This window comes from Ixodes scapularis, unplaced genomic scaffold (genome assembly GCF_016920785.2).
Source record: "Ixodes scapularis isolate PalLabHiFi unplaced genomic scaffold, ASM1692078v2 PGA_scaffold0__279_contigs__length_252992795, whole genome shotgun sequence".
Lineage (NCBI taxonomy): Eukaryota > Metazoa > Arthropoda > Arachnida > Ixodida > Ixodidae > Ixodes > Ixodes scapularis.
Window position 1 is genome coordinate 237,942,148 of NW_024609835.1, and position 27,749 is coordinate 237,969,896.

The 27,749-nt window shown below is 42.9% G+C and overlaps 1 protein-coding gene across 1 annotated transcript in view; it reads right to left on the bottom strand.

Moving 5' to 3' along the window:
• The window catches only part of LOC8027668 (NGFI-A-binding protein homolog), a 267,104-nt gene extending 241,853 nt beyond the window's left edge, over window positions 1-25,251 (bottom strand). Inside the window, exons 1-2 of the mRNA XM_042294442.1 lie at window positions 25,155-25,251; window positions 12,925-13,062 (exon numbers count right to left, since the gene is read on the bottom strand). Coding sequence (XP_042150376.1) covers window positions 12,925-13,062; window positions 25,155-25,251 — 235 coding nt within the window. The remainder of the gene's footprint in view (window positions 1-12,924; window positions 13,063-25,154) is intronic.
• Between the last annotated feature and the right edge of the window lie 2,498 nt (window positions 25,252-27,749).

Sequence of the window (27,749 nt, forward strand, 5' to 3'; positions counted from 1 at the left end):
TCGCCGCGCATAGCGACGCACAAACAAATCGGTGTGTGGGGGCTCCAAGCGATGATTGTTGCGGAAAGGGGAAACGTTGGCATTCTGGGGCTCGTTTCTCGTTGTAAGTTCCGGTTAAAACATCGTCGACTGCGCCGCATGAGCCTTCGGCTGAATTCTGATATGGTGCCCGGTATGTAAGAGTCACTCAGAAACAGAGATTTCAATACATGTGAGTAGTTGAAATACGTATTTAAAACAATTCAAGCATTTTGTTTTTCGTAATTAATTCTATAACAGATTTATTTCAGCGCTCGTCTGGTGTGTTTCTTTCACGTACTGGTGTTTTCGCGCTGTTTCCACGATGGTTAAATAAAGTACGTGTCAATTGTATTGAAATATTGAAAATCGAGTATTTGAAATACTGCCTAAATATAACTTTGGGCACTATTCTTCACAACAGAGTGCTCCTTTGGCCACTCTTCGCAAAGAGCACGAAGTTCGCCTGCACGAACTGCACACAACAAACATAAAAAAAGGAAGAGAAGAGCAATGAATCGACGGGATGGATACATGTTGCTGGCTTTTTGATTGAGTGATTTAATTTTTTTCGGGCCGAATTAAAGACATATTGTTTGCGAAGGGTTTGTTGCTTCAACTGAGCCTCTAAAATTATACTAACTTTAAATACATTGCTTTTTTCTGATTTTATGGCAAACAGATTTTCTTTCTGGAGCAGGAACTGTCTCTTTTGAGCACTTGACACTGGGTAAGTAAATGCAGACTCCCCTTTTTATTTGGTCAGCGTTTTATTTTTACCCAGCGTTAAACTTGGGACAACGATATGTCGGACTATGCGAGCAAAATGTATTTGCAAAAGTATTTAAACATGGTCAAATAATCTCGCTGTATTTAAATGCTTTTCTAAAATAGTGTTATTCGATTTGTAAATAAATGCATTCCTGTCAAAATATTTTGTATTTGTATTTCGATATATGTTTGCCCCTCCCTGATCAGAAATGTATAATTTTATAGATAAGCTTTGCGATAATTTGCGTCATCCGTAAGGTCGAGAATATCAAACACCGTGAATTCTGAAGGCTTGCAAACGGAGACTTGAATGACAAGTGAAGATAGCCCGGGGTTGCCAGGTACTCATAAAAAATACAAATAAAAAGGGGAAAAACTTACGAAAGGCAAAAATACAAACAAGGGTGCAGATAAGCTGATGGAGGTAAATTTACCCGAGACGTTTTTTTTTTCAACGACTACGAAATTACAGTAAATTACATCTGGGAAGTATCAAATTTATAAAATCTCCGGGTAAGAAAAAAAGAAGAAAGACTACATTGACGCTTTGCGCGTTTCAAATGTAGCCTAGCAAACCATCGGTGGCATCTTTCGGTAGCCGGGCGACACCAGGCATTGCCCGGTATTAGCAAAAAAAAAAAAAAAAAAAAGTTAGCAGATGATAATTTTCGAAGAAAGGATCTGACCAGAGGGGCGACGCGGTGCATTTTGTTTTCTTTTTGTCCTGAGTTTGGGTAGCCAAAGGTGGGACACGCAGCCCAACAGACCGTCAAACGGAGCGAAAGCACGCCCACAAGAGGAAAACTAAGCACAATCGAAGGCAAGGAGACAAAAGGAAAAGACGCGCTAAATTAAAATAGTATTTATTAATAAAATAATAGCCGACAACAAACTCCAGCGCGTGTCTCACGCATAGCCCTTTTAAAGCCCTCTCCATCTTTATTTTCCCCCTCTTCCTCTACCCCCCCAAGCTTTGAGGTCTTCTCTTCGTCTTTCATAGAAGCATAATCTCGTTCGCGAGCGAGAGGAGTTCCCCCGGCGTGGCATTTTTAGCCCGTTTGCAGGCTGCCGTAGCAACTTGTCTCATTTATTTCTTTTCGAAGCCCCCTTTTTTTTTAATTATTATTCTAGGCCCTCCCGTTTTTTTGTGTTTTTTTTTTCCTTTCCGCCGCCCCTTCTTTCCGCGCGGTTTCCCTCCTCCTCTGTCTCACCTTTCTCGTAAAAACAAACAAAATCAAATTAACAGAAAACATAAAGCACATTTTGCACTTTGATTTCGTTTCCCGACCGAGGAAAGAAACTAACGGACGCGAGCTACGAAGCACATAGAAACAGCGCGCGCATGCGCGGTAGAAAGCGCAGAGCAGCCAAAAAAGAGATAAAAAAGAAAATAATCGGCGCACGCAGCTACGCCAGAGCGAGGAACAAAAATTTGCATGTTTTCCTATTTTATTTCTTTTTCGCCTTAAAAGAAGCAAGCTTTTTTACGTTCTCCTCCTCCTCTTCTGAGAGAGAACGCCACTGGGAAGAAAAAAAAATACCACCACCGCGCGCTGCTGTTTCTTTTCTCTTTGTTCGAAATGTAAGTATATACATAAAAGTTAAAAAAAAAATAAATCGAAATAAAGTGAAAGAGGAAGAGGGCGAGAGCGAGTCAGAGGACTGGCGCCCGCCTCAACCGACCAATCGCGAGCCCTCGATGACAGTCTTTTGGGGGGGAAGGAGGGGGGGAGACTAGGGTTTGGACATTTTTGTTTGTTAGTGTATCCCGATCGGATCTTTTTGTATATTGCTCTTCTTTCCACATGGGAGGCAGCCATCTTGGGACGCATAATAAGGGTGCAGCGTCGCACTTTTTTTTTTCCTTTCTTTTTTTGTCGCTCGGGGGAGCCTTTTAAAACCTCTGCTCTTTTCTGGAGACGGCGCTGTTTCTCTTGTCGAGTCTTTTATTTGCTCGTCTGCTTTAAGGCTCTCCGACCTCGGCCGACGAACGCTCGAGACAGAGTCGCGGTCCCGGTCAGGCTACGAAAGACGATCGATTCTGCTACGTTTGTGTGTGTGGTGTGGCGGTTCGAAGGTAACGCCGAAGCCGTCTGATGCTCTTTTTCTCCCCATTTTTTTTTTGTTCTTCAGTTTTGTCTTACCTCGAACAGAGTGACACAACGGGACACCGTTGGCGCGAACAAGCAATAGTCAGTTTTTACTGTTTCTCCCCTAAAGTAGAAACCGCTAAAGTAAAAAATGTACCGTGGTCACTGACATGTTTAGAACGTCAAGGAGGTCTTTCAATGGTCCCGAATTTATTATAAAATACCATCGTTCATGCACGCCCACTGCAAGCCTCCCTCGCACAATTCCTTACGCCATGATTTTCTTCTTAAAGAGTGGAGCAATATTCGGTCGCACTAGCAGATTGAAGTCAATCACTAACTGACGTTCTCTGACCGAGGAAGTCGCTACCATGAGTGTTCCTTCTGTATTTCGCAAGAAATGCCTAACTCTGGTTTTGTGATATTTTTATTATTTATTTGATTTGCTCTCTTAGTTTTTATTAAATGCTACCGATCTCAGTGTCAAGTTTTCTCTTGCCGGTTTAAAATAGACCATACCTGCTCGCGAATATTGCTCTACAGGTTAAAATTGCCTTCAAGGAATCTGTATTTTGCTCGAAATGCTCAACTCCACTCTCGTGACTTCCTTCTATTCTCTGTCTGGCTCCTTATATTGCTCTTACTAGAACCACCAATAACTACGTCTAACAATTTATGCCGCCTGCCTAAAGTTTGCTTTTGAATATTTGGGGAGTATGTTGATATGTATTTGAAAAGTGTTTCAAACTTTCTGTTGTTTTTTCGCATTTTCCCGCATGTCATACATTCCTAGGAATGTCATTGAGGGCACTGAACTTCGAGTCCGAAGGGATGAATTTTCAACGTCACCTAAAGAGGCAAAGGCGGATCAACGATTGGACCTGAGTTTGACGTCATCCTTCGACTGGGACTCGTGTCCAATGAGCGAGGATCCGAGCGACAGCCGAACTCTGATGCCGCACTCGTGCGTAATTCGTGCGCCACATTTGCATCTCTATGTGACTTCGAAAATGCGGCCCTTCGGTATCGCTATCCGGGCGGCGTTACGCTAGCGCGAGCTTCCTACCTTCCATACATACTCGGACGTCTCGTTACATTTTATCGTGCACGCGCATCCAAAGTACTAAAGCATAGCCTCATACTGACAAAGCCTGGCAGACAAAACATACTGACAAAGCCTGGCAGATCGCCACGAGAAGCGGCCGCCGAAATGGAAGAGGCGGAGAGGATCACAACGGATGAGAGGAGAACCACGTGACTGGCGCCCCGCTGAGGCGAGACGCCGAAACACACTTCTCCCGAGCAAACATGTGTGTTTCGGGTCCTCGCCGCTGCAAAAGCTGCGCGCTGACGTCCAGTCTCCCCGAGAAATGGCTCCTCGATGCTCTGCGCTACCAGAGCCGTGCGCTCCAAATCTGCGACCGGGCATCCATGCCTCCGTCGTCGAACTGCCAGGTATTGTAAGTATGGAGGAGGCTACGACTAAGGTCACTGTATCTTGGGAAAGTATACGCCATTGCCTTCCGTGCCTGGTAGCCGGACACACACAGATGCGAACGTGCAGACGACCAAAGCTCGAGAGGTGATTGGCTGACTGGTCTCAGTTGCCGTGTCAGCCGGCATTTCGGTCCATTCAAATCTTTGAAGCTTCCAGAAAGTCGTTTTGAACCAGTCGCGCCAAGATCGCTATGGAGAATCATCGTATCTGAGAGCGTTCCTTGCCAATATGTCTTTGCTACTGTGCATACAATACACTTATCAATCGCGTTTATATATACACCGATCTCTTACAATTGTATTGTTATCCTCGCGTATTCAAAGAAAGGACAATAATTTTTCAATGCCGCCAAGCACCGCCGACGCACGTGGAGGCTTTGCAAATATGGGCGTTTGTTTGGCCGGTATGTAGATAAAAAGAAATATCGGTATTCGAAAAAGTCTTTATAAAGCAACCAGTCACCGTGAACTTGGATCGTTTCACAAGGAATCTAGAGGTCATGAAGACACTGTTATATATCCATGAACCCGGTGACTTTTTGAAATTACAACAGAAGTTACGAATTTAGTTAAGATTGCGAACTGGAGTTATGAGAAGCCCACCTAAATTGTTTCCAAGTTGTTTCTTTAGGTACTATACTTCCCAGAATGTGCGTAATTAAGCGATATAGATACCTCCTTTGATCTTTTCTAAATACTCCTTATGTTTAAAAACCTTTACACAATTTCACAACCGAAAGCTCAATATCAGAATGTTCTCAAACCGCTGAACAGCATGGCAAAAAATGCCTACATTTAGTCATCAGCATTTTGACTACCAACAAGTTCAACCCGAGGCACCTTGTAGTGACAACTAAAGAGTCGAGGCCGAGGAATTCCAAGTGATATGACTCAATGTAATGTTCCGGTGGGTTGTAGAAAATATCTGCTGCATTGTTTGATCAGGATGAAGATCCTAAATTGAGGCTGTAAGCTGACGAGATTAGAAGTCTATTTTTTAACAGTGCGACCCTCGTAGGCGCAAAGATTGCCTGTCTAATGCCGGGGTGTGCCAGATAGTGAATGACTGACAACAGACTACTGCTTCTCACTCAAATTAGTGAAGCAAATCAAGACTGCAATTTCACCTCATATCTTCGACACAGTAGTAATAGTAATGGTGTTAATGTAATTCGGAATAATAGTACTTATAATTTCTAGACTACGTTACCAAAAAAAAAAGGCGGGGGGGGGGGGAGGGCGGTTGGTGCAAAATATAGGGTGGCCCAAGTCACCAGGCTCGATCTAAAATGGACCGTAAAAATCGATGCCTGCACGTAGCCATCTAATCTTTTCGTCAAAGGCGTATTTCACAGGTCGGTTTCCTCTTGTAAAATTACACAGCGTAGTTCTCTTTTAGTAAAAAATAGGACCAAGAAACTTGCCAGAGTCTACGGCGGGCGGTGGCCCAGACGACCAAGTCCAGTAGCGGGCGGTGTTTGCCGTTCGTATTGATAGATGGCGTAGGGAACAGCGTCTGAAGGTGCAGCCGACCGGCGAAAGATAGCAGACGACGCGCAGACGAAATCCGTTGGCAGCAAAAGGCCGCCGTTATGCAGACGCGTTTTTTTTTTGTTTCTTTTACTTTAAGCTTTGCTTTTATTGTTCGCATTCATTTTTTAACCGAAGGTACATTAAAAAAAATATATTCTTCTTAATAAACCATGGTGGTCGCGAGCCGTCGCGATTAGCAGGTAGCGCCATCTATCAATACGAACGCCAAACACACCCCGGTACTGGACCCCTGTCGTCTGCGTTGCTGCCCGCCATAGACCCTGGCAAGTGTTTGGGCTTATGTTTTACAGAAACAGAGCTACGCTTTGTAATTTTACAAGAAAAAAAACGACCTGTGAACTACACCTTTGACGAAAAGTTTAGATTGCTACGTGCAGGCGTCGATTTTTACGGTCCATTTTAGATCGAGCCTGGTGACTTTAACCACCCTATACATACGATCATTCTCGAGTTTTGCCCGCCTACGCCTCGTTATGTTTTTACATAAATCGAGCAAATTCTAAAAGTTTCCTAAGGTAATAGCGACGATAAGGTACTGTTGCATTTTAAAACCACAATATACACTAGTATTTTGCAGCTCTAAATTGAGTATCAAGAACTGCTTAAACGCCAGTTTGAAACGAGAAGATAGAAAATGCCTAGTCTGACAAAAAGGTGGGCAGTATTTCCAATACAAGTATTTGAAGAACGTATTCAAAATACTGCGAGTATTTCGTATTTCATATTTTAGTACATATTGATGAATGAATTTGTAAAGTGTACTTAAACTGCGAAAATTTAGTATTCTGCACACTTGTATTTCTAGACTGCTCAAATATAATGTGGTACAGTCTTCGTCGCAATAACACACGATTTGGGGCCTTCTACCTTACAAGGAGAGTGTTGGAGAAACCTTAAAACTTGCCGCACTTTGCGCAGCAAGTGTAACCACCTATCACATGCCAAATGACGTTTATCTCTTTTCAAGCTGTAACTGTCTTTTTGAGCACTTCATTCTTTGTACCTGTATGCTCGGCACTCTTTACCTTGGCACGTTTTTTGTATTGTTTTTATCCGGGGTTAAATTATATTACCCCTTTCGGTCTTAAATCTTCTTTATAACACCCTCTTTTACTCTTGCTATAATTACTGTTTCTTTGTTTGGGGTAGCACAACGGCTACAAATAGGCATCACTTGCACGTTCTCCAGAAGAGAATAATTCGAACTATGTGCAATGCGGAGTTCAATGCTCACACATTACAACTTTTCAAAAACCTTTATATAGTTCCCATTACAGCGCATTATAATTATAAACTTCTTCTAACATATCAAACGTCTGTAAAGAAAAATCAACTTGTTTTTCTCTCAGTCGCCAATATGAAGCGGAGAGTGCCTGCATATGGCGGCCGTTGTGTTGACGCATGGTCAACGCATCGCTAGAGAACAGGGTACGGCCTCCAGATGTTGCAGCACTCGTTGCCAAATGTTATAAATAGTACACAATGGCTGGAAACGGACTTGATGGGTTTGAGCAGAAAGGATATTGGTTCATTGTTTCTCTATAGTGTTATTTCTGCCTATTCTTGATGGGACCTCCGACCTGCAAAAAATGTTCGTAAAGTACGTCAGATTTTTCTTGTTCTTGTTTTTTGTTTAATGCTGTGTGTTCTGATCCTATGTAAACCTTGTTCTACGGGTCACTAGTATGTGAAATAGTTTTCTCTCGTTGCTTGTGGGGAGGAGAAACTCTGTCAAGCGACAACAGTCTGCTTCTTTTTTCTTCCTCCCCCTCTGCCCTGGAGAAAAGTAATAAAGTTGAAGTTGAAGTCTAGCGTGACAGGGACCAAAATGTATTTGTAAAAGTATTTTAAAATGAGGAAAAAGAAATCGCTGTATTTGTATGTTGTATTGAAATACTTTTCTGGATGTATACCTGAATATATAATTAAATCTATTTTCGTCAAAGTATTTGTATTTGTATCTCAATACACTTTTGCATGTATTTTGCCCATTGCTGTCGTGGCGTATATATATACAACCTTTACTTCCTTTCCTACTATTGTCCCAAAATTAAGGCGTTTACACGCAATTTCATCAATCTAAATGAGACCTATTTTCATAACAGAATGCTCAAGCTTTCGACTAAAGCGCGTCCCCTGCTTTAATCACATGTTCTATCTGTACAAACACTACAGGAGTTGGAAAGTTTGAGCGTATACTATCCACTATCAAACTCTTGCGTTTGTTGTGTTCACTGATATGATTGGATGAATGTGGCGATGCAGGTGAGTTGGTTTATTATTAGAACCGGTAGCGGGTAGAATTACTCAGATTAATCATATGTGACTGGTCTGAGGAAGTTTGGAATACCTTTTGGAGCAGATAAAATACCATTTTGGAGCAGCTCAAATACCATTCTGGAGCAGCAAAAAATAAATACACACTTCGTTTTCATTCCCACCATTGCGAATATTATACATTAAGATTCATGTGTTCACCTGTTAATCAGGCGAATTATGTCTATTTCGGTTTCTCACTTCTGTGCGACCTTTTGTCAGCATCAATTGCATGGTAGGCTTAATTTCATCGAACGCCTCAAGAACAGAACTAGCTATTGTTAACTTCTGTGTAGAATGTAAAATCACCAGGCACAACAGGAATTTACTAAGTGATAAAGAACAGTATGAACTGCTGTGAATTATAATTTTAGGTACGGAACCAAAGGTAAACCAAATTATAGTTCGTCAAAATAATGTTAGAACAAAATAGTATTGAGCAACCTAAGGGATATTTAATTAAATTGCTAAAGTTCATAATAAAGATGCAATCATTAACTCAGATAGAAGAGAAGATTTTGTCATTTTAATATTAACAACAATGATCTTTTATATGTTAAACTTTATGATAACAAAAATTGGAATGTGAATGATAAATTAACACTAGAAACAGTTCCGTGGAACTCATTAATGTTAATCCCAAGTTTACATCCTCTGCTACAGTAAATTTAGTTTTAATGTATTTTGTTCAGTGTGCCATCGCACATATGAAAGCTATGCAAAGGTGATAACGAAACGAAAAAAAAACGTCAAAATATAATCTTATAGAGCCGTTCATCTATAAGATTATATTTTGTAACAACTATAAGAGTTGTATTATTGAGAACTCTTTACTTCAAGGTGGAGTTGTTACATCAGCACGTACCAAGTTTCTTTTTGTTTTGTTTTATCGCCGTTTTTTGGAGGAGTGCTTTCCCCTTAGCACACGGCCGCAATGCGGTGAAGCAAGATCCGCAAAATCGCGATGCCTAGTTTGCGGTTCTCGCTTCACCGCAGTGCAACTGTGCACGGTCGGAAGCGCACTCAACGGTGCTACTCATCCCACCAGAACAGACCACGACCATGAGAAATATTGCACGGCCTCCGAGTGCTATCAGTGTTCGATACAGATGTCAAATAAAGTAGTACGTTATTTAAGACGATCCTCAAAATACTCAAAACACGGACAAGCCTAACGTAACGACGCGGCCGTGTAGCGGGGCCGGGTTTATACGGGCTTTTTCAGAGCTCATCCTAAAGGCGCGTTCACACTCTTGCAACCGAGTACGACCGAGAAAGACTTCTTGGGACCGGATGCGCTGAGCGGAGCTGGTCCTAAGAGATCGCAAGAGGCTTAAAAACCGGTTTGGTCTCTCTCGGTCGCACTCGGTTGCAAGAGTGTGAACGGGCCTTAACATCGATGCCACACATTTCTGAACTGCACGACCGTACGTTTGGCCGGTCAAAACGAACGAAAGTAGTGTTGGTAAACCTTTTTCTGCCGCAGAGGAAACGCTGATACTGCTATATATAAACGTATACTATAATAAATGAGATCGATAGCAGATGGCCCTAAAGATTTAGGAAACTAGTTCTAGAGCTACAAAATAACCTCTACTCTTCCAAATGAGGAATTGGTTCAATTTGCGCGATTATCCCCAAAACAAAATGAACCCAAGTATATTCGCAGCTTTCATCTCACATATATGGGGCGTGCTGGCTCTTATTAAAATGGCGGATGTCTAAATGATTAACGTGGAAGAGATGTGGTTTGAATTTAGATGCTTAAGTAATTTTAATATTTTCAGGTATGAGTGAACATCCAAGCTTAATAAACCATATGCTTTCATGTTTCGAAGAGGTATCAAGCACCTCTATTGTGATGTACAGATGAACAGTATTTTAAATACAAGTATTTGAAAGGCGTATTTTAAGAACCTTGAGTATTTTGTATTCCATATAAATATACATATCGTGGAATGTATTCGTGAATCTTCTTCATATTTAAAGTATGAGCGTTTTAAATATCTGTGTATAAAAGGATGTCCAAATGCAATTTTGGGTACTGTTCTTCGCAATCAAATGCGACGTTCGGACACTCTTCGCGATGGGAGTGACATGCAAGTGCATGAAACTTGCTACGCATTGCTCGTAAGAACCATGGAAAGAAAAAAGGCAGAGTAGAACAAGGAATGACAGAGATGAATAAAATTACATACTTTTTGGCTGACTGATATATTTGCAGACGTCGCATAAGCGATATGTTGCTCGAAAAGACTTTATTGCTTCAACTGTGCCTTTGAGTACAGAATCATACTAAATAATTGCTTTTCATGACGTTATAACCTTATATCTTATGACAAAGACGTTTTATTTCTAGATTTGCAACTTTCTTTTTTAAGCGCTCTATTAGTGGGGTATACACAACAACACCACTCTTTTTTCAAGAATGACTTTTTTTTTTACTTGGGGAGAAATGAAAGTCCAAAATGACAAACTTTAGAAAACAAAATAGAGTTGTAAACAAATTTAAAGTTGATCAAATACTCCCGGTTTATTTGTATCTTGTAGGGATGGCAGTATTTCAAATACAAGTATTTTAAATACTTGTCTGAAATATTTCGAACATTTTGTATTGCGTATTCCATTAAATATTCAAGAATGTGTTTGTCGACTGTATGATACAAGGAAAAAAGTATTTCAAATACTGCCAAAATTAATTTCTGTGTGCTATTCTTCGCAATCAAATACGATTTCGGGCACTCTTCTTTGCGATCAGAACGTTAGCAAAAACCGTACAACTTGGTGAGTTTTTTGCACAGTAAACGACGAAGAAAATACGAGAGAAGAGAACAAGTCATGAACGGGATAGGTAGAATTAAGGAGTTCTTGGTTGGCTGCTTTTATTTCTTAAAAACGTCCCGTTGCCGGCATGTAGTTTAAAAGAACTTTGTCGCTTTAATTAAACCACTGAAATTAAACTTGTATTTAATACATTGTCTTTTCCAGTGTTGCACCTCTTTCTGATGTGCCATATAATCTTTTTATAACTTTAAAGTTGCAACATTCATTTTATTAACTACATTCTTGGTCCATTAGGACTCAACTCTTTCTTGGGGCATGTCCATGTCCTGTAGGAACGAAAGGTATTTGGGAAAATATTTGAGGACGGTCAATACCCTCCGTTGTATTTGTATCTATACCTTGTCTCATCCTACGATGGACTAAAGGCCAAAGCCACGGGCCGCCAGGTCCAATCACGTTCCACGCTATACTATGACACGCTTAACACTGATTAGGGGTGGACGAATAATGCTCGAATCCAAAAGCGCCGCATCATTTCTATAGCTGCGACGCTGCAAGGAGACTATATGTTGTGCTTTTTTTGCGATGTAAAATTGTTGAGTCACTCGGTGCTCTTAATTCGATTCCAAGCACTGTCCACCCGCCCCTCTGAAGTCCCTCGATACTGCTTTTACAAGTAACGACAACCAATACAAATGACAAAGCACATTCCGCCGGAAGAAAATGGCGTCATCCAGTTCAAACCTCCGCTGTGCGCCGCCATTCGCTTCCTAAAACCTACACCGTCACGCAGTCGGCGCTTCAAAGAATATCGCTACTTCTAGGAAGCTCTTATCTAGGGACTTTAGTCCCCTCATCAGTGATTCGAGACGCGGGCACCGATACGATTTTTGAAGCGAAATACGGCACAATTTCTAGGTAGATCGTGATTGGATCTGGCGGTTCGTAGCTTTGACCTTTAGTCCATCGGAGGGTGAGACGAAGTAGAGTCGTTTTATGAAACGGGTAACTGCATACATAATTCAATACATTTTTGTCGAAATATCTTGTATTTGTATTTTGACGCAATTTCTCAAATGTTTTGGCCGTCCCTGACCTCGCATGTACCTTTCTAAAAGGTGTAAGTGGATTTGCAATGCAATACAATTTGTCTAAGTATTTTGCATTTATCTTTCCATAATTTTTTAGAAGTATTTGGCTCGTCCCGGCATCTAGGCACCACCAATGTAGAAATTCGTGAATTTCGTTTGAGATGCCGTTTATTTAAGATAGTCGGTGATTGTATAAAAATTCGGTACAAGCTCCACCTCCAGCGTGCACCCAATGGCTTCCACGAAGCTTTGGCTGCGCGGCAACCAAGTTGTATCAGTGTCAGAAAGGACGCGCTGGAGGCAGAAGATTTACTGAATTCTTGACCTGTCACCGACCATATTGTGAAATAAACACGAAGCTCCCATCTTCTTCGTGATTATGAAGAAAACATTTATGAAGAACCGGAAAATGGCTTTTCGTGTGTATCTCAGTTTTAATTTTTTTTTTTTTCAGTAGTCATGGACTGGATGAGAAGAGCAGGATATATTTTTGTTTTCTTGCCAGCGGAAAAAATGAAAGACAACACTGGGTGACTAGTGGTCCTGCAAGAAGGCTTCAAGCGCTCTATGGTGAAGCATCCGAAAGGAGTCACCTTGCCGTACACGACCAAAAGGCGGTCGTGCACGGCAAATGAGTCATTGCCATCGCCTGCGCTCTTTTGACACGTGGCGTGGAGCGTACGCCGAAAGTGTTGGTCGCCTGGAAATTGTTTGCTGTATGCAGCCACCTGGGCCGGCAGTATGGGTGGCCCCGGGCTCCTTTTCGACGGGGAAAGATAAAAGGAAGGGGAAAAAACACTCACCCGGATTGTTGACCCACTCCTGGAGCGCCTTCTGCAACCTTCTAACGTGAAGAGGCTTGCTGGCCATGCCCACGAGGGCCATGATCTCAAGAAACTCTTCTTCTCCCGCCTCGCACAACTGCTGCACGTCATCGCCTCCTGAGAAGAGGACAAGCGAGACGCGCGTCAAGCCATGAACTCGGACAGGAGCCGTTGCAGTCACGGCTTGATTACTTTTCCCAAAGGGAAACCGACTGTAGAGGTTATTCTCTGGGTTACAAACTACCTTCAGGCTACCTTGCCAGAATAGTGATAACGAATATATTGGCACAACAATAATTTTATAAATTAATTTTTATTTGGCTACCAATATTTTTTTTTCGATATGAGCACAAATATAGTTACTGAAGACCAAATGTTTATGTCAAATAATGTGCACAAAACTGATATACTCTGAAGAACTCTCGCCGCAGGTTTGTACGAAACAAATATAGTTAATATGAGCTCGCAATGAAGTGAAATTTGGTTAGTAAAGACGGCTTAGGAGATTATGTAGACGTGAAAGGCTTTTAAGGCCAATCGTAGTGTGACACGGGTCACGACCTTGTTCAGCCCTTTTACGCTGCCCCCTTGTCTCGGATAGAATTATGTATGTATGTATGTATATATATATATACATATATATATATATATAAATGCTTACCACATTTTAAGGTTTGTTAAGAATAAAATGACATTCATCAATTTTGAGGGCTCGTTATTTTAGCTAAGAAAGATGGGCATTTCGTTCCGCGTTCTCCGGCTCGTATTGAAACAAAAACAGATGAAAAACGCAGCTAGAACAGGATATGCCCACCAGGCCACGCAAAAGTACGTTTTTACTTTGTTGATGTAGTTCTAGAGGACTACATTTATAACACGATCACAAAACAGTGGTCAGCACCAAATGCTCGGTTAATGAAGGTTGGATTTGATAAAACGAGTATGGGGCGAGAAACTATAGGCAAGTTTGGACAGATCCAAGGTCCTATTTTTGTGCTCGGCGCACAAACGCTGTTATGCTGCCGCGCGAAGGGTAAGCGCCACCTGAGTCCGGCCTCATCACTGATAGCGCGAGAGAAACATACCAACCTATTCCAACCATAATTAATGTCGCAAGAATTTGCTCTCTTTTCCTTCATCGCCCCACCCTCTCCTTTTCTATTCAGAGCACTCACCGAAGCCAAGAAAGGGCTGTGGCTACGGCTTGGGAAGGTGCTTCGCCCGCGCGGGTGCTTGCGCAAAACAAATGTACCGCGATATTACACAGCCGCGCCTTTGCCTTTGCGCAGACGCGAGGTGACTTCTATTGAATTTAAAGAAAGATGGCGAGTAACTAAAAGCCAATTCACCGGAACCACTTTTCGCTCGCCACTCGCGTTCCGAAATAAAACGAGGGATACATCACTGACTGTGAAAGCTGACTGGGGATGCAAGAGCCAAGTGACAGCACCCAAGCCCTCAGCCTTTAGTTGCCGAAGGAGATGACCCGAGCCCTCGTCGGCATTATCTACAACATGTATGTGTCGTGAGGAGGGAAAGACGCAAACGCCTTTGTCAACCACCGGCGAACGCGGCAGCCAAGGAGCAGTCGCGACTGCGAGCAGAGTGCGCGGAATGCTGGGCCAGAGGGAGTCCACTATGTTCCGCTTCACCATCAATCAGTAAGAAGAGAACGCTCGAGGCACTCGGAGTGAAAAGTGCAGAAAGTGTGGCAGGTTTGTGCGGAAGCAGCGTTAACACTACCTAAACAGTCGCAGCCCGCGAACTACCTCCTCTATATCTCCACGCGACGTCGTCGCACTCGCATGGCGCCTCCTCGGCAATCGAGCCGCCCGAGCCCGGTGCCGATCGTCCTGCGACCCAGTAGCTGGACACGATGTCCAGCCAAACGTTAACGCGGCATTCGTGTACGATTCGTGCTTGGTCTTACTGCTATTACGTCAAAATTCTACTTGACGTGCTTTGATTACTCTATTAGCGACGTGCGCAATACCAAAAGCGTTGCTGCGGTCCGCATTCGCGTTTTTGCCGAACCGTAGCTTCCTGTATACTGATGATGCCTGGCCAATCGCCGGTTCACGGCGAGGCAAATACTGCCAATCACGACGAGGCAAATACTGGTCGGGACGTTACCAACTAAAACCGTAAAAGGGCGCCACTGAACGCTAATGCGGTGGAGAAGTTCGCCTGCTCCTTTTGCGAGGGTTTGTGGTGACGTCAGAACACCAGGCTCTGATTGGTTCTAATTTATTGATAGTGGGTAGACCTCAAGGCAGCTTGCTTCGAGGTCTGCCCACTATCCTTCCATCACAGCCGATCAGAACTCGGCGTTCTGACGTGACCCCAACCCCTGCAAAAAGAAGCAGACGGACTTGCGCTCCGCATAGTCCCCGAAACCACGAGAAACGAAGAGCGTGGCACGAAGCGTCCGAATATCCCTCCACAGCCAATGAGGTTGCGGGCCAATAAGAACGCTTCATATGAAACTATGAAAGAAGAGGCGCAAAACCGCGCTCTGCTTTCCTTAAGTCGCCGGTGGCTGCTGGTCTACCGCACAATACGTCGTCCGGGGCCCCCAACACTACAATTGGCTCGCTGGAGGCCGTCGCTTTCACTCTTTGCGAGTTTCTCCTGCTAGCGAAGAGAGGACCAGCGACCGGTCACGACTACATATATGCAGCACGCACAGCGCTGCCCGTTGGCGCGACGTAGGCTGGCCGTAATCCGCACCGGCGGCGGCGGCTGGCTCGCCAGCGGAGGAGCGTCTCCGAATGCGGGGACACGTCGGGCAGACCGGGGGAGGATAAACGAGACAAATTACGGCTCCTGTTTATGCGCGGCCAACGGGCGGGGGGACGACGAGTCGGTCTTTCTTCTTCTTCGGGCGCACGAGCACGATCGCGCGCCGAGGACCATTTGTCAACGCGGGACGCGCCGGGACGGGAGCGCCGCCGTCATCGCTCAAGAAGCCGTCAGCGTGAGGCGAGATCGGAAAGCGATCCTTCTATCGCTGTAGCCTTTCGCGCTTTCAATTAGGCCGGAATCCATCGTTAGTAGGACTGCGCGCCACGTTCTCCACCGCCGCCGGCAGACAGCGGCGGCGACGGGCGCTGTTCCGCACCAGTCGGTCTCGCCCCAACTCCGGGTAGGCAACAAAAAAGCAACAGCGAGCTTGTTTCGCACTTAGCCTCGGAATTAGAAAATAATGTTTGCTGATTTTCGTCTTTTTTGTTTCTTTCTTTTGTTAGGACTCGTTCGCGACATCTATAGAGCAACAGCATCCCCCAAACAGCACGTTTGTTGGAGACCGGCGGGTAAAAATGATATCACTATCAGATTAGGCTGGTGCCCAGGGTGATACTGGAAGTATAGACGAAGTTGGCGATCATCTCCTCGACTTGATGTGGGATCTCGCTCGGACGGTTGAGCTGCCCGTTCTCCCGGTGAAGCCAAAGATAGCGACTCGGTGGTGTCATTAGTCGGTCGCGGAAGCTGCGGAAAAATTATGCCTCCCTGTCACTTCAACCTCTCCACAGCCCAAAAGGGATGGCCGCGGGAGCTGCTCGAGCGGAAGGAGCTTTCTCGGGCACAGCGCGCAACTTTGTGCTTCCTAGTTCTAGTGAAAGCGTTGTTCGTTATGTCGCGCTTACATTGAGCCTTCTCGATCTAAACATGGCACATTTGTAAAAGAAAAAGTTTTCGCATTGCACGTTACTAGTTTAAGCGCTCCTCCTTTCACCCAAATTAAAAACGAATCTTTTGTTGTGTGAGCTTGAAATAACTGCCGATTGTGCGTTACTTTAGACACTTTTCTGCGCAGACTTATTGCTTTAGTCACCAGACAAATAACTTTCAAAAGTGGAGGTTAAAAGAAAAATCCGCAACTGATTTCCGCAACTGAAGCTTATGTATAAATACTGGTTGGATGAATAATAACTGGCAATCGCAAAAAAAGCGGCCTTTCTTGGCATCCTATACCCACCATTTGGTTTGATAGATGGCGCCATCTTATGGAGAATTTTTGCACCTCTGAGGCGGCCCGCGTGGCCGCAATCAATGTATCCGATCTTGAGTTCGACTGTGCGCGAGCTCTTTTCCTAACTGTGACGCAGTGCTCGTGTCCAATTGCTCGCGGACCGGGCCGTCCCAAAGTTGCCTCTTCTGGCCACCAGCTGCGCGGATTAGCTGTCGATAAAGCTGTCACCTACTGACTGCCCTAGATCAATTTGGGCTCTTCTGTCGTTCTCCAGCTCACTTGTGGCACTATAAAACGTATTAACCACGATGGAGTGGGAAGGCGCGAGGTATTCCTCGCTCAATCATTTCTGACCCTCCTATAATGGGATGGCGACATTCCGAGTGCGAACGATAGAGCCAAGCGATGGTCTGCTGCTGAAGCTACAGGAGTGAGTAAATTGAAAGAGACAAATGCTGAGCTCAGTTCAGCTTACATCCCTGCAACCCTTCTCCAGGCATACGTACACTCGACTAACTTTATAATTATGTTCACCGAATATATTAAGCAAAACAACAATGAAAACCGCATCGCTGGCCAATGTTGGGTCTAGCAAGTTGTTCTCTGCAATTTATCTTTAGTTCTTCATATCGAACCCACATTCTCCCTTTTTTTCGCGGAGTACCAAATAAGCACTAATGCAAGGGGATCTCTTCGCGTTTATAAAGTAACAACCGCCACGCCACTTCTTTGTGATCTGATGGACGCTGCAATCTGCTCGGGAGAAAGCATTCTTAGGGTTTCGGTGGCACATGATTCTCTAAAGTCGGCATTATTTGAGCGGTTCCAAGTGTGGCTTACCCGAATGAAGCTAGCTGTTTCACTCGCCCATGAACTTTAGAGAATCGAGATATGTCAGTTTAAGAAAAGTAGCTCCTGTGCTGTCTTGTGGAATCGCACCGATTATATATATTTAACGGTGCATCTCCTAGTTCACTGCCCATCGAAAAATTTATTAGTGAATCACGCGGATTTGAAGCACAGAAAATAAGTGCATAGTTGCATGCACTTGGTGCGCACCAGATCATTTATGTTTGATTTCTTCATTACCTCTCGTATTCGAGCAGAAGTTATTCGCTTCGGCGTAACCGGCACTGCATGAAGTAGAAGTCCACCTTGTTAATCAGAGCCCTAGCGCTGCATGGGGCACCCTTCAACGTTTTAAATGATACCGTCATATGATAGTAATGACCATTGCGCACCGCAAACTAAGGAACTCAAAAATACACTTTAAAATGCACGAATTTCAAAGCGTTCGATTTACCACGCGGGACATGTGTGTCAATTTTCTGGAATATATATATGTCTATGAGAGGAAACCAAATAGCCTGCTACTGTTCCGGGGTGCATTTTCTTTCTGGTTCTCACGGGATCTGCGGCGGGCGCTGACTTTGAAATTACGTTATGACGAGAGACATAAATTGCCTGGCTTGGACAAATGACACTCTTTATTCAAGGAGCATCGCTCTATGGTGAAGCGATTGTCTAAAAGAGACAAACGCCTATTGCACGACTCCACTCAGCCGTTGTCCTGACCAACTTCGGGAATCTGTTGGGCACACTAGGCCATCCAGCGGAATTGAGGCTATAACTCTGAAGACTGACCGGTCACGCCACTGAGTTTGAGTGTCTGCAATATATTTCCTAAACACCCCTCGTTCATAATAGACCTCAATCTCTCCCAGTTTAACAACGCAATCCTTTGTGTAAATAATCTTCATCTTATGTAATTCGTGTATTATCGATTGACCGATAAGGTTTCGGCCTTAAAAGAACTTGCCCCAAAAGGCGCATGTGGGGAAGATTGGATCCTGCGTTAATTGTTAAAGGACGTTCTGCTATCTTGACTTTATTGCAGCATTATATTTTTCACGTGTCCTTAAAAACAAGTACTTTTCCATCGACGTGGAAAAATGCTGTAGTTGTGCCACTGAAAGAATCTGGAAGCTCTTCGTGCGTCGGCAATTACACACCAATTGCACTGTTTTCTGTTTTTTCCATGTTTTTTAAGAAAGTTATTTTTAAGCATCTGGGTTTGCATTTTAGACCATTGCTCAGTCCAAATTAGCACGGTTTTTGTCGTAGACCAGTGGTTTTCAACCGTTCATGTTCCGCGGACCCCTTGTGGATCGGGGGAGATGATGGAGGACCCCGTTCGTGGTGAAGGGGGGAAAAGCTACAAGTTTAATATAATAATGACTTAATAAATGAATTTTACTAAAGGCTGGTATGAAGTAGACTTCTGTTATTCACGACATACACTCGAGAAAACTAACCCGAAAATTGGAATGTTTCTTCTCAGTCTGAAAAAAGACAACTTTTATTGCCAGGCTTCGCGGACCCTTAGACTGCCTTCGCGGACCACAAAGGGTCCGCGGACCCCCATTGAGAACCACTGTCGTAGACGATCTGTTGAGAGTAATCTTGGAACCATTTCAGAGTTTGGAGAGCCTATAGTTGAGTCGACGACCTGGTTGATGATATTTATTTTGACTGCTCTAAGGCGGTTTACTTCGTAGATCGCAATCTGTTATTGAAGTAGCTACTTAATATAAGTCTTTCTTCTGGTCTTTGTGACTGGTTTGGCAGCTACCTCAGTGAATCCTAAAAAATACTGCCCAACTTAGGATGCCAATAATTTTCTTATCTGTTAAATTCCGGATTGCACAGGGGTTGAACATTGGAACTTTGTTTTTTAATATTTTTACAGGTGACCCTGCAACTTTTGTCAGCAACTCAGAGATACTACAGTTCACTGTCGACGTGACAATTTATGGTAGTATCCGCACGCCTCCTGACTGTGAACTCTTACAAAAGGATGTTGATGTGATTCGCCAGTGGTGTTGTACAACTTCGCTGCTTTTAAACCCCACCGAAACTAGGGTTGTCTCTCCCGCAACGCAAATGTTATTGTTCATCTCTATAAATTGCATGACCCAGACATTTCAAGATATTGATTTGCACGTGACTTTAGTATTTTTATTGACTCACGCCTAAATTTTGGTTTCCATGATTCGAAAATTATTAATGATTCCTTACGGATTCTAGGCTTAATTGTACGCACTACCCGTAAATTCCGCTATAACATCTGCATACTGTACCTATTTGGGTCGTAAGATTTATCAAGGTTGAACTTTTCTTCTAACCTGTGGAATTCTTTGGGCGTCAATCAAAGGCTATTAGAGTGCGTACACCGACGATTTGTAAGAATTAACTTTGATTGCCACATCGGACGGAGAGTTTTTATATCAATACGTGCGTCTCTTGGATACACTTGGCCTTTCGCCTCTTTCGAATAGACGACTAGTTCGCGACATGGGTTTGCACATAAACTACAAAAGCGCTGTAATTCCTTCTGATTTTGAGTAGAATCTTATTTCATGTTAGCCAGCGACAAAACCGATGTAGGGTTGCTTTAACCTTCTTTCTACTACCTTTGAATCTGGTCCTTGGTTGACTCGGATGCAGACCATGTATGACAAATGATTTAACCATTTCGTGGACCTTTTCACTATTCTTGCATGTTTTTAAAGAAGTGTAATACCGAAGTTCACCTTGTAATGTGAAAATATCTTAGTCCGCTGGTTCTTCAGTTCGTGCAAATGTAACAAACCTAAGGCCTTACCAGCTGTTTAGGGCACACTAAATCATATATTGAATGATTTATTGATAACCAGTTGAATATAAAAATTACAAATTCGAAATTTAAAAGCGCAGCGCAGCGGATAAATATTACAGAAGAAAAAAGTTGTTAATAATAATTGCTGACAGAGCAGCGTTCGCCTATTTTTGCTTTTTAAATCGCAGGAAAGCCATCTTCGACTCACTGGTGGATTACACGAGAAGATCTGGGACCCTTCACCTCATCTAATCTTGACGTAATCACGTACCCAACCCCCTATAGTTCCTCGCCCTACCTCTCTTGCTTCGGGATAGTTAGGCCAAGGTGGGTGGTCCTTCGATAAAAATAAATACATGTTTAGATCACTATCTCTTCATAAGTTCTACTGGTCCTACCTAGAGTCATGATGAAATCCCGTTCTTTCTGTAAACCGTTGCATTAATTAGCGTGAGTTTAGCCATTTTAAATCATAAGACGGTCATGCGTTCCGGTTTATTCAGCGACCTGTTTAAGGCAGATTGGTTTTCTTTAAAATTACTCCGGGACAATGAAGCTTCTTGCTGAGTGGCGTTGCACGAGAATCAATTTGGGTCCCGCTCAAATCACCAAAAGCATAAAAAAAAAATAAAACGTGCGGCGTGGCCTTCTATGGTCACGTTTCTTGCTCCCTAACTCCTTCTTTGCATTCATGTCACAATCGCAACGACCGTGCAGTCAAATTCTTTAAGGATTTAAGACACGCCAAGAATAAAATATGAGATAACTGTACTGCTAGGTCCAATTATATGTTCATATAATCCCGCTAAATTTGGTTTAAAAATAACTCCATGGTTTCGCGGATAAATTTCGATTGATAAGCGGGACCCTCGGATCCACCTCATTTGAAAAAGGCCACCTGTGCTGGCGGGCTTGTGACGTCACCGCCCTCCGTGCTGCGTCTCCTTGCACGCACTCACAGACTTGGCTCTCTTGGCGTCTCGAGCTTCAGCTTCCTTGTTTACCTTCCGCATTTCGAGCAAGCGGTCCGTGCCGATTACATATGCGGCATCGCTCGCTTCGCCAAAGTCTTTGACAATGATCGCAGCAGCGATGAGAGTGATTGTTAAAAAGAGATGTTAGAGGTTGGTCGTTTTGACTGCGACCGCCTGGCGACCTGCTCTAGCTACGACGAGTCACGGACGAACTCGCCGTGGTCGACGTCCTCCTCGACAACCTTGCAGGCGCGTGCAGGTTGGAAGGTGAAAGGGCCGGGGGCGAGAGCGAGCAAAGCGTTGGAGTAGCCTAATTGCGTGAGAGGTTTTGATCGTATTGTGGTCATTTTGACTGCGACCGGCTGGCGACCTGCTCCAGGCTACGACGAGTCACGAACGAACTCGCCGTAGTCGATGTCGTCCTCGACAACCTCGCAGGTACGTGCAGGGTGGAAGGTCTAAGGGCGGGGCCGAGAGCGAGTATAGCGTTGGAGTAGCCGCATTGCGTGAGCGGTTTTGATCTTACCGTTTCGAGGCGAGCCTGGGCGATCATGGGGGCGCCTAGAATAGGAGAGCGCTCATAATCACGTGGTTTATGGGCACAATGACGTGACTAACTTGGGCAGCGTTGCCTGCTCGCCAGACGAAACGATAAAATGTCTTAAATTGATTATTGCAATTACTATAGCTCTATAAATCGCGGAACAATATGTATATACCAAGTAGCCTACGAGCATTCCCCTGACAAAATAATCTACCGGTTTATTTTCCGTGTCCTCACCCCCCCCCCCCCCCCCCCCCCCCCCACACACACACACACACCCGTCAGTGACAGTGATTGTATAAACTGGAAAACATTTCAACTAAATTTCGTTGCACTGCTCTTCTAAACACATATAAGCCAAAAGTAAAAATATATTGAGTCATTGACACCTTCTAGACGCGTGCGAGAAAAGGGAGCATAGAAACTTTCTGGTCTTGCTCTCGCGTCCTGTTGTGCCAAATGACACGCACCAGTAACAGACGGCGACCTATGACACTCTGAAGCGAAAATGAATTAACAGATGCCAAACGCTTTCTGAATAAGATAATTGCAACGAGGGGAGATCCCCTTCGAATATGCTCACTCTAGGGTTTCATGGAACATCGTTCGGGGCAAACTGCGGAATCGTACTAAACCACTCTTCGCTCGGTACTTCAGTGATATTGAAAGAGTTACAATGTTCTCACATAAAATGGAGATAATTTGTATTCGAACAAGTGTTCAAAAACATACTGCACTGTATGTTTTTATTACAGGCTGGAGATAGATATTAAATGGTGCCTTATTTGAATATGGGTGCGAGATGGAAACGAAATAAAGCAGAATGAAGAAAATCATGATCTTTTTTTTTAAATTGAGTAATTTATTTTCCAGTTTTTTTTTTTTAGTTTCATCGTATTAATTCGATTTAAATCACTAGCTATAAAAAGTGCTTTTGAATCACTAGATGAATTTTAAAAGACGACAGATTGATATATCAATCTGTCGTCTGTAAATTTAAAGTACATTTTGATCAGCAACTTCTTTTAATAAACCAAGCAATAGTAGAACAAAAACAGCTTGATATTGTTTAATTAGTAAAAAAGCTTTATTTTTTTGTGTTTCGATAATATTTTAACAGGACATTGCCTTTCTAGTGTCAGTCTTTTTTGTTTTGTTTTTCTTCCGCGTTCTTATCTACTTACAAAAGGACGTTACGCAATTGTCAAACGAAGTGGATAGCAGAAACAATTCTTAATGTTTCGCTTTTCCGAGAAGACCATCTGCTCTGTGCTCTTGGTCATCCTTATAAAAATATTGTTTTTTGCTTGATGATTATGTGGCTAATATAATAATAAAAAAAGAATACGCGCAGAAAGCGTCACATGATAGGCGAACGGTTAATAAATAGATTTTTGGAATTACTATTGCGGAAAAAGTATTTTTAATTTTTTTTGTAATATTTAGGAAATTGAAACAAAAGGCAAATGCAATCATGTGACTGGGTACCAACCCCTGAACAACACCCAACAGCAGGGCACAAATCGAGAGAGAAAATAGAATAAAAAGTTAGCCCACAGCACACAAGCCGAGAAATAAATTATTTACCGAAGCTAAATACTCTTCAGCTTACAGATCAGATAAAAAAAGCACACTGATTACCAACAAAAGTCACTAGGAATGTACATTAGTAACATTAAAATATTTCCTTAGATATTTCTTGAAATGAAACATGGAAGTAATTTCATACACACACCTATGTTTGTTTAGGATATCTCTAATCTGATAGGATAATATTTGATTACCATAAATAGATTTTTTTTCTGAAACTGCTGATGTCTCAGGTTGTAATTTAAGCAATCATATTAAAAGCTGTCTACGGTCTTTCTACTATGGGCGGAACTACAGGTCACACAGCTGATTAAAATTTAAACGTGAAACAGCAAACGGAGGTGCACGAAATCACACGAAACACACCAGCACAAAACATGTATTCTCTTTCGTTAAATTTGCTCGAGGCTTTCATGTAGAAAATCGCTGGAAAAAGCAGAACGGAAGCGGGCACAGTTTTTTTATAGTGTGACACTACGATTCGCCCATGATCACGTGGCTAGATTTCTCAACAACACAAATCGTGCTGTTGAAGACCACAGCATATGACTGCTTTTCGGTAATTGCGAATAAGTTGTTATTTTTTGGGTCGGGGACAACTTATCGTGGTGATGAAGTCGAAGCTATGGGTGCCCGTGCGCCCACTCAGTTCCAGGGCCTATCAATTTAGTGGCCGTGCACTCTTTACCACTTCTGAAACTCCACATAATGCTTGAATAGATTGATTAGCGTTTAATTGACTGCGGATCCTGCATTGGCCATTGTCAAGTCAGAACAAAGGTTTGTTCCGGTTGTAGTTATCGAAAACATTTCGCGTGTTTTCGGTTTTTTGTTTTCGTTTTAGTTCCTAGTAAAAGCAACCGGATGCCCGTACGAAGTAGAGCTCGTGTAGCACTATTGGATAGTGCTACCTTTATTTGTGCTCGACAGGTTATTAAATATGGTGTGCCAGCAACTTTTTGTACCTTAGCAGCTTTAATCTTCGAGAAAAGATCGTGTTGGTGAGCAAGCTATAAAGGTCAACCAAAGCTGCACATGTTTTGTTGGCGTCGGCCGTCTGTTCGCCTGGAGCCTAAATGTACAAGTCCCGTAATGAGGTCGGCATCGCGATGTAAAATACTGTACGGAGGGAAATGCACATTACTCCGCAAAAATGCAATGGGTTTGTCATGGGCAGATTTTTTGTTGTTGGAATGCTGGACGCGCCACACCTCCGGAGTTTCTTCCTTTGAATTTAGAAGAACTCCATCGGCGTCATGCGACTAAGCTCAGCGGTAACAGCACGTGATGTGCATTCTCTCGTACGTGAGCTTTCCGCACCATTCGTGAAAGATTCGGTGCTGTAGGCGCACTGCCTAATGCAGATGAGAGGAGTGGAATGCCTCAGTTCTATACTAAAGTATTTGGTGAAGCCGTCACATTCGACCCCACGGAACATGAGGGCCAAAGAGAAGCTGGCTGACTCACCTTGACAAATGAAAGTGTCGTAGTAAGAAAGCAGATTGGCTCGTTGAAGGACCCTGTACAACTGCAGCTCCGATTCATTGGTCGGTTGCGACGTCATCGCGACTGAAACAAAAGGGAGAACAGAAAAAGAACAACGTCAGCGCCAGAAAGAAGTACGCATAAAAAGTGATTTTAAAAAGTTGAAGCGCATGTGTGAAAACCAGTTCAAAACTTAAGCGAAAGTCCGATCACAAAAACTTGGTTACACGCTATTTTCAAGAACAAAATACTGCACGTGCTTCGTTAATAATGTTTTGAACTCGTACTTGCGATTGCTGAACGATAGAAATCCCCGCTCGACTAGGCTTTAAAGAAACCGTATTGAACTATCTTATCGTGTTTTGATTTCCGTAAGATCGTTGGGTGACTTTTCGCATGTGTTTCAGCCCTAATGACTAATTTACACGGACCGTCTTTACTTGCTCGCAATTTCACAGTTATAATGTCCTATGTGCGGAAAATTAGCGTGGTGGGGGGCTTCGGTGCTGAAAGTTACAGCTGTAAAATTGGAAGCAAAATCGCAAGCGAAATCGCACCATCACAGTCAAGGTTTTGTGTGCAGTTATACTTATTTTGCTGGACTGACTGAACGCGCAACTAATATATTTATTCTAATGGAAAACAAAGAGGAGAATCAGAACATTTGATTTTTGTGGGTTAATTTCTTTCAAAGTTTTGCTGTGAGAACATAATGGAATTATGCAATATAGTCTGTTCGGTGCTCATTGTAAGTGCCTACTCGCAGTGAGGCAAAAACCAAGGAATGCTTTTCGCGCATACTTCAATTGCATATTTTTTATCACCTCTGACGACGCATGAGACTGTACCTGCCAAGCAACGGAAGAACATTTTTGTCAACATGCTGTTCTCGGTTTGTCCGAGGTCGAAAATTGGTGTCGGACAATTAAGCCTTAAAGAGACGCAGGCACATGCTTCGTGTGTGATTGGAGATGAATCTTGCAAAGCAACAACCTCAAACACAGAAATTACCAGCATTGAAGGTCTTTAAAACAAGAACCACATTTGAAACACATAAACCCCATTTGAAACATATACACCCAAGATAAACGGAGTTCTTTCAGTGTCATACGTTTCGCTGGCTAAGTAGCCTAACTCTCTGACGTCGTCACAGTTCCTACAGGGGAAGGTCGACCTATTTTTGTTATATATAAATGACGATATGAACACGACGCTGTAGAAGGGCAACTCATCTATTTTGCAACGCTGCTAGCCTAAAGTATTTCAGTATCAAGTATAGTAATTACGCGAAAATTTGGCAGCTCTGTTCTAGGTACACTTTTGTTTTTGATTTATGTAAAAGATATTTCTATGTGAACTTGTTCGTATATACTGTTGCTTGCTGACGACTGCGTTGTGTATAGAAACATTAAGGATGAACAAGATGCCGCTCTGTTGCAACGAGATTTGGAGTGTATTAATACTTGTTGCTCCTCGTAGCAGATGAATTTAAATTAAAAAAGTGTGTACACCTCTGTTTTATAAAGAGAAGGAAAAAAAATCGAAAGTAACTACCGGATAGAAAATATCTCAATAAGTAACGAATCTACGTATAAGTACCTTGGTGTCACTCTCTCATCCGACTGTTCTTGGAATGCTTATGTTCATGACGTGATCGTGAAAGCAGGCAAGGCGCTCAATTTTATCCAAAGGAATTTGAGGTGCTCACAACCTGATTTAAAGAAAACCGCGTACTTAACTTGTGGTAGACCGATTTTAGAGTATGTCTGTGCTGTCTGGAACCCTTCGCAAACAACTTTGATCGATAAATTCGAAAGACTTCAAAACAGAGCTGCTAGGTTTGTCCTGGATCGGTATGGGCGGAGGGAGAGCTGCACTAAAATGAAAAAAAGAATTGAATTGGGAACTACTTTTCACTTGGCGAAAAAAGTTGAGACTAAAGTTTTTTTTAATTTTTTCTACACAATAATAAGACCGGTATTAATAGTAAAATATATTTAAAAGACACACATTATGTTTCTAGGCGAACTAACCACGGGTTCAAAATCTGAGTACCGCGCCAGGACAAACATGTATGCGAATTTTTTATTTGTTCCAACTGTTGCAGACTGGAATAGGTTGACTGAAGTCCAAGTGTGCACTACAAATGAAGATATGTTTCTTTTTGCTTTTTTTTAAACTGTAATCCCTTTGCAATAACGGCTGCGGCTAAAGAAAAAAAAAGTTGTCGATCACATAAATACAAATTCAATCTGGGAGGAATTTAAGGTACTGTCAATAATTGCATTTGTCATTATGTTTCTACGGAGACCGTAAAATCAGACAAAACGAAGCCTTGAATTTCTCTAAAAATTATACACGTCGGTAGGAAAATTACTAGAGTAAGGAAATTAGCCAAAAGTGCAGACTCGAACCAGCTATCCGCTGGTTTCAAAGGTCTTTTCGGGAATAACAAAGGAAAAAGCAAACACGCGAAACTCCACTCCCACACCCTTTGACTTCATAAGGACATACCACGAGAAATTTTCGTATCACATTTTGCCAAAACGTATTTCCGGGAAATACTTTTTTTTTGGA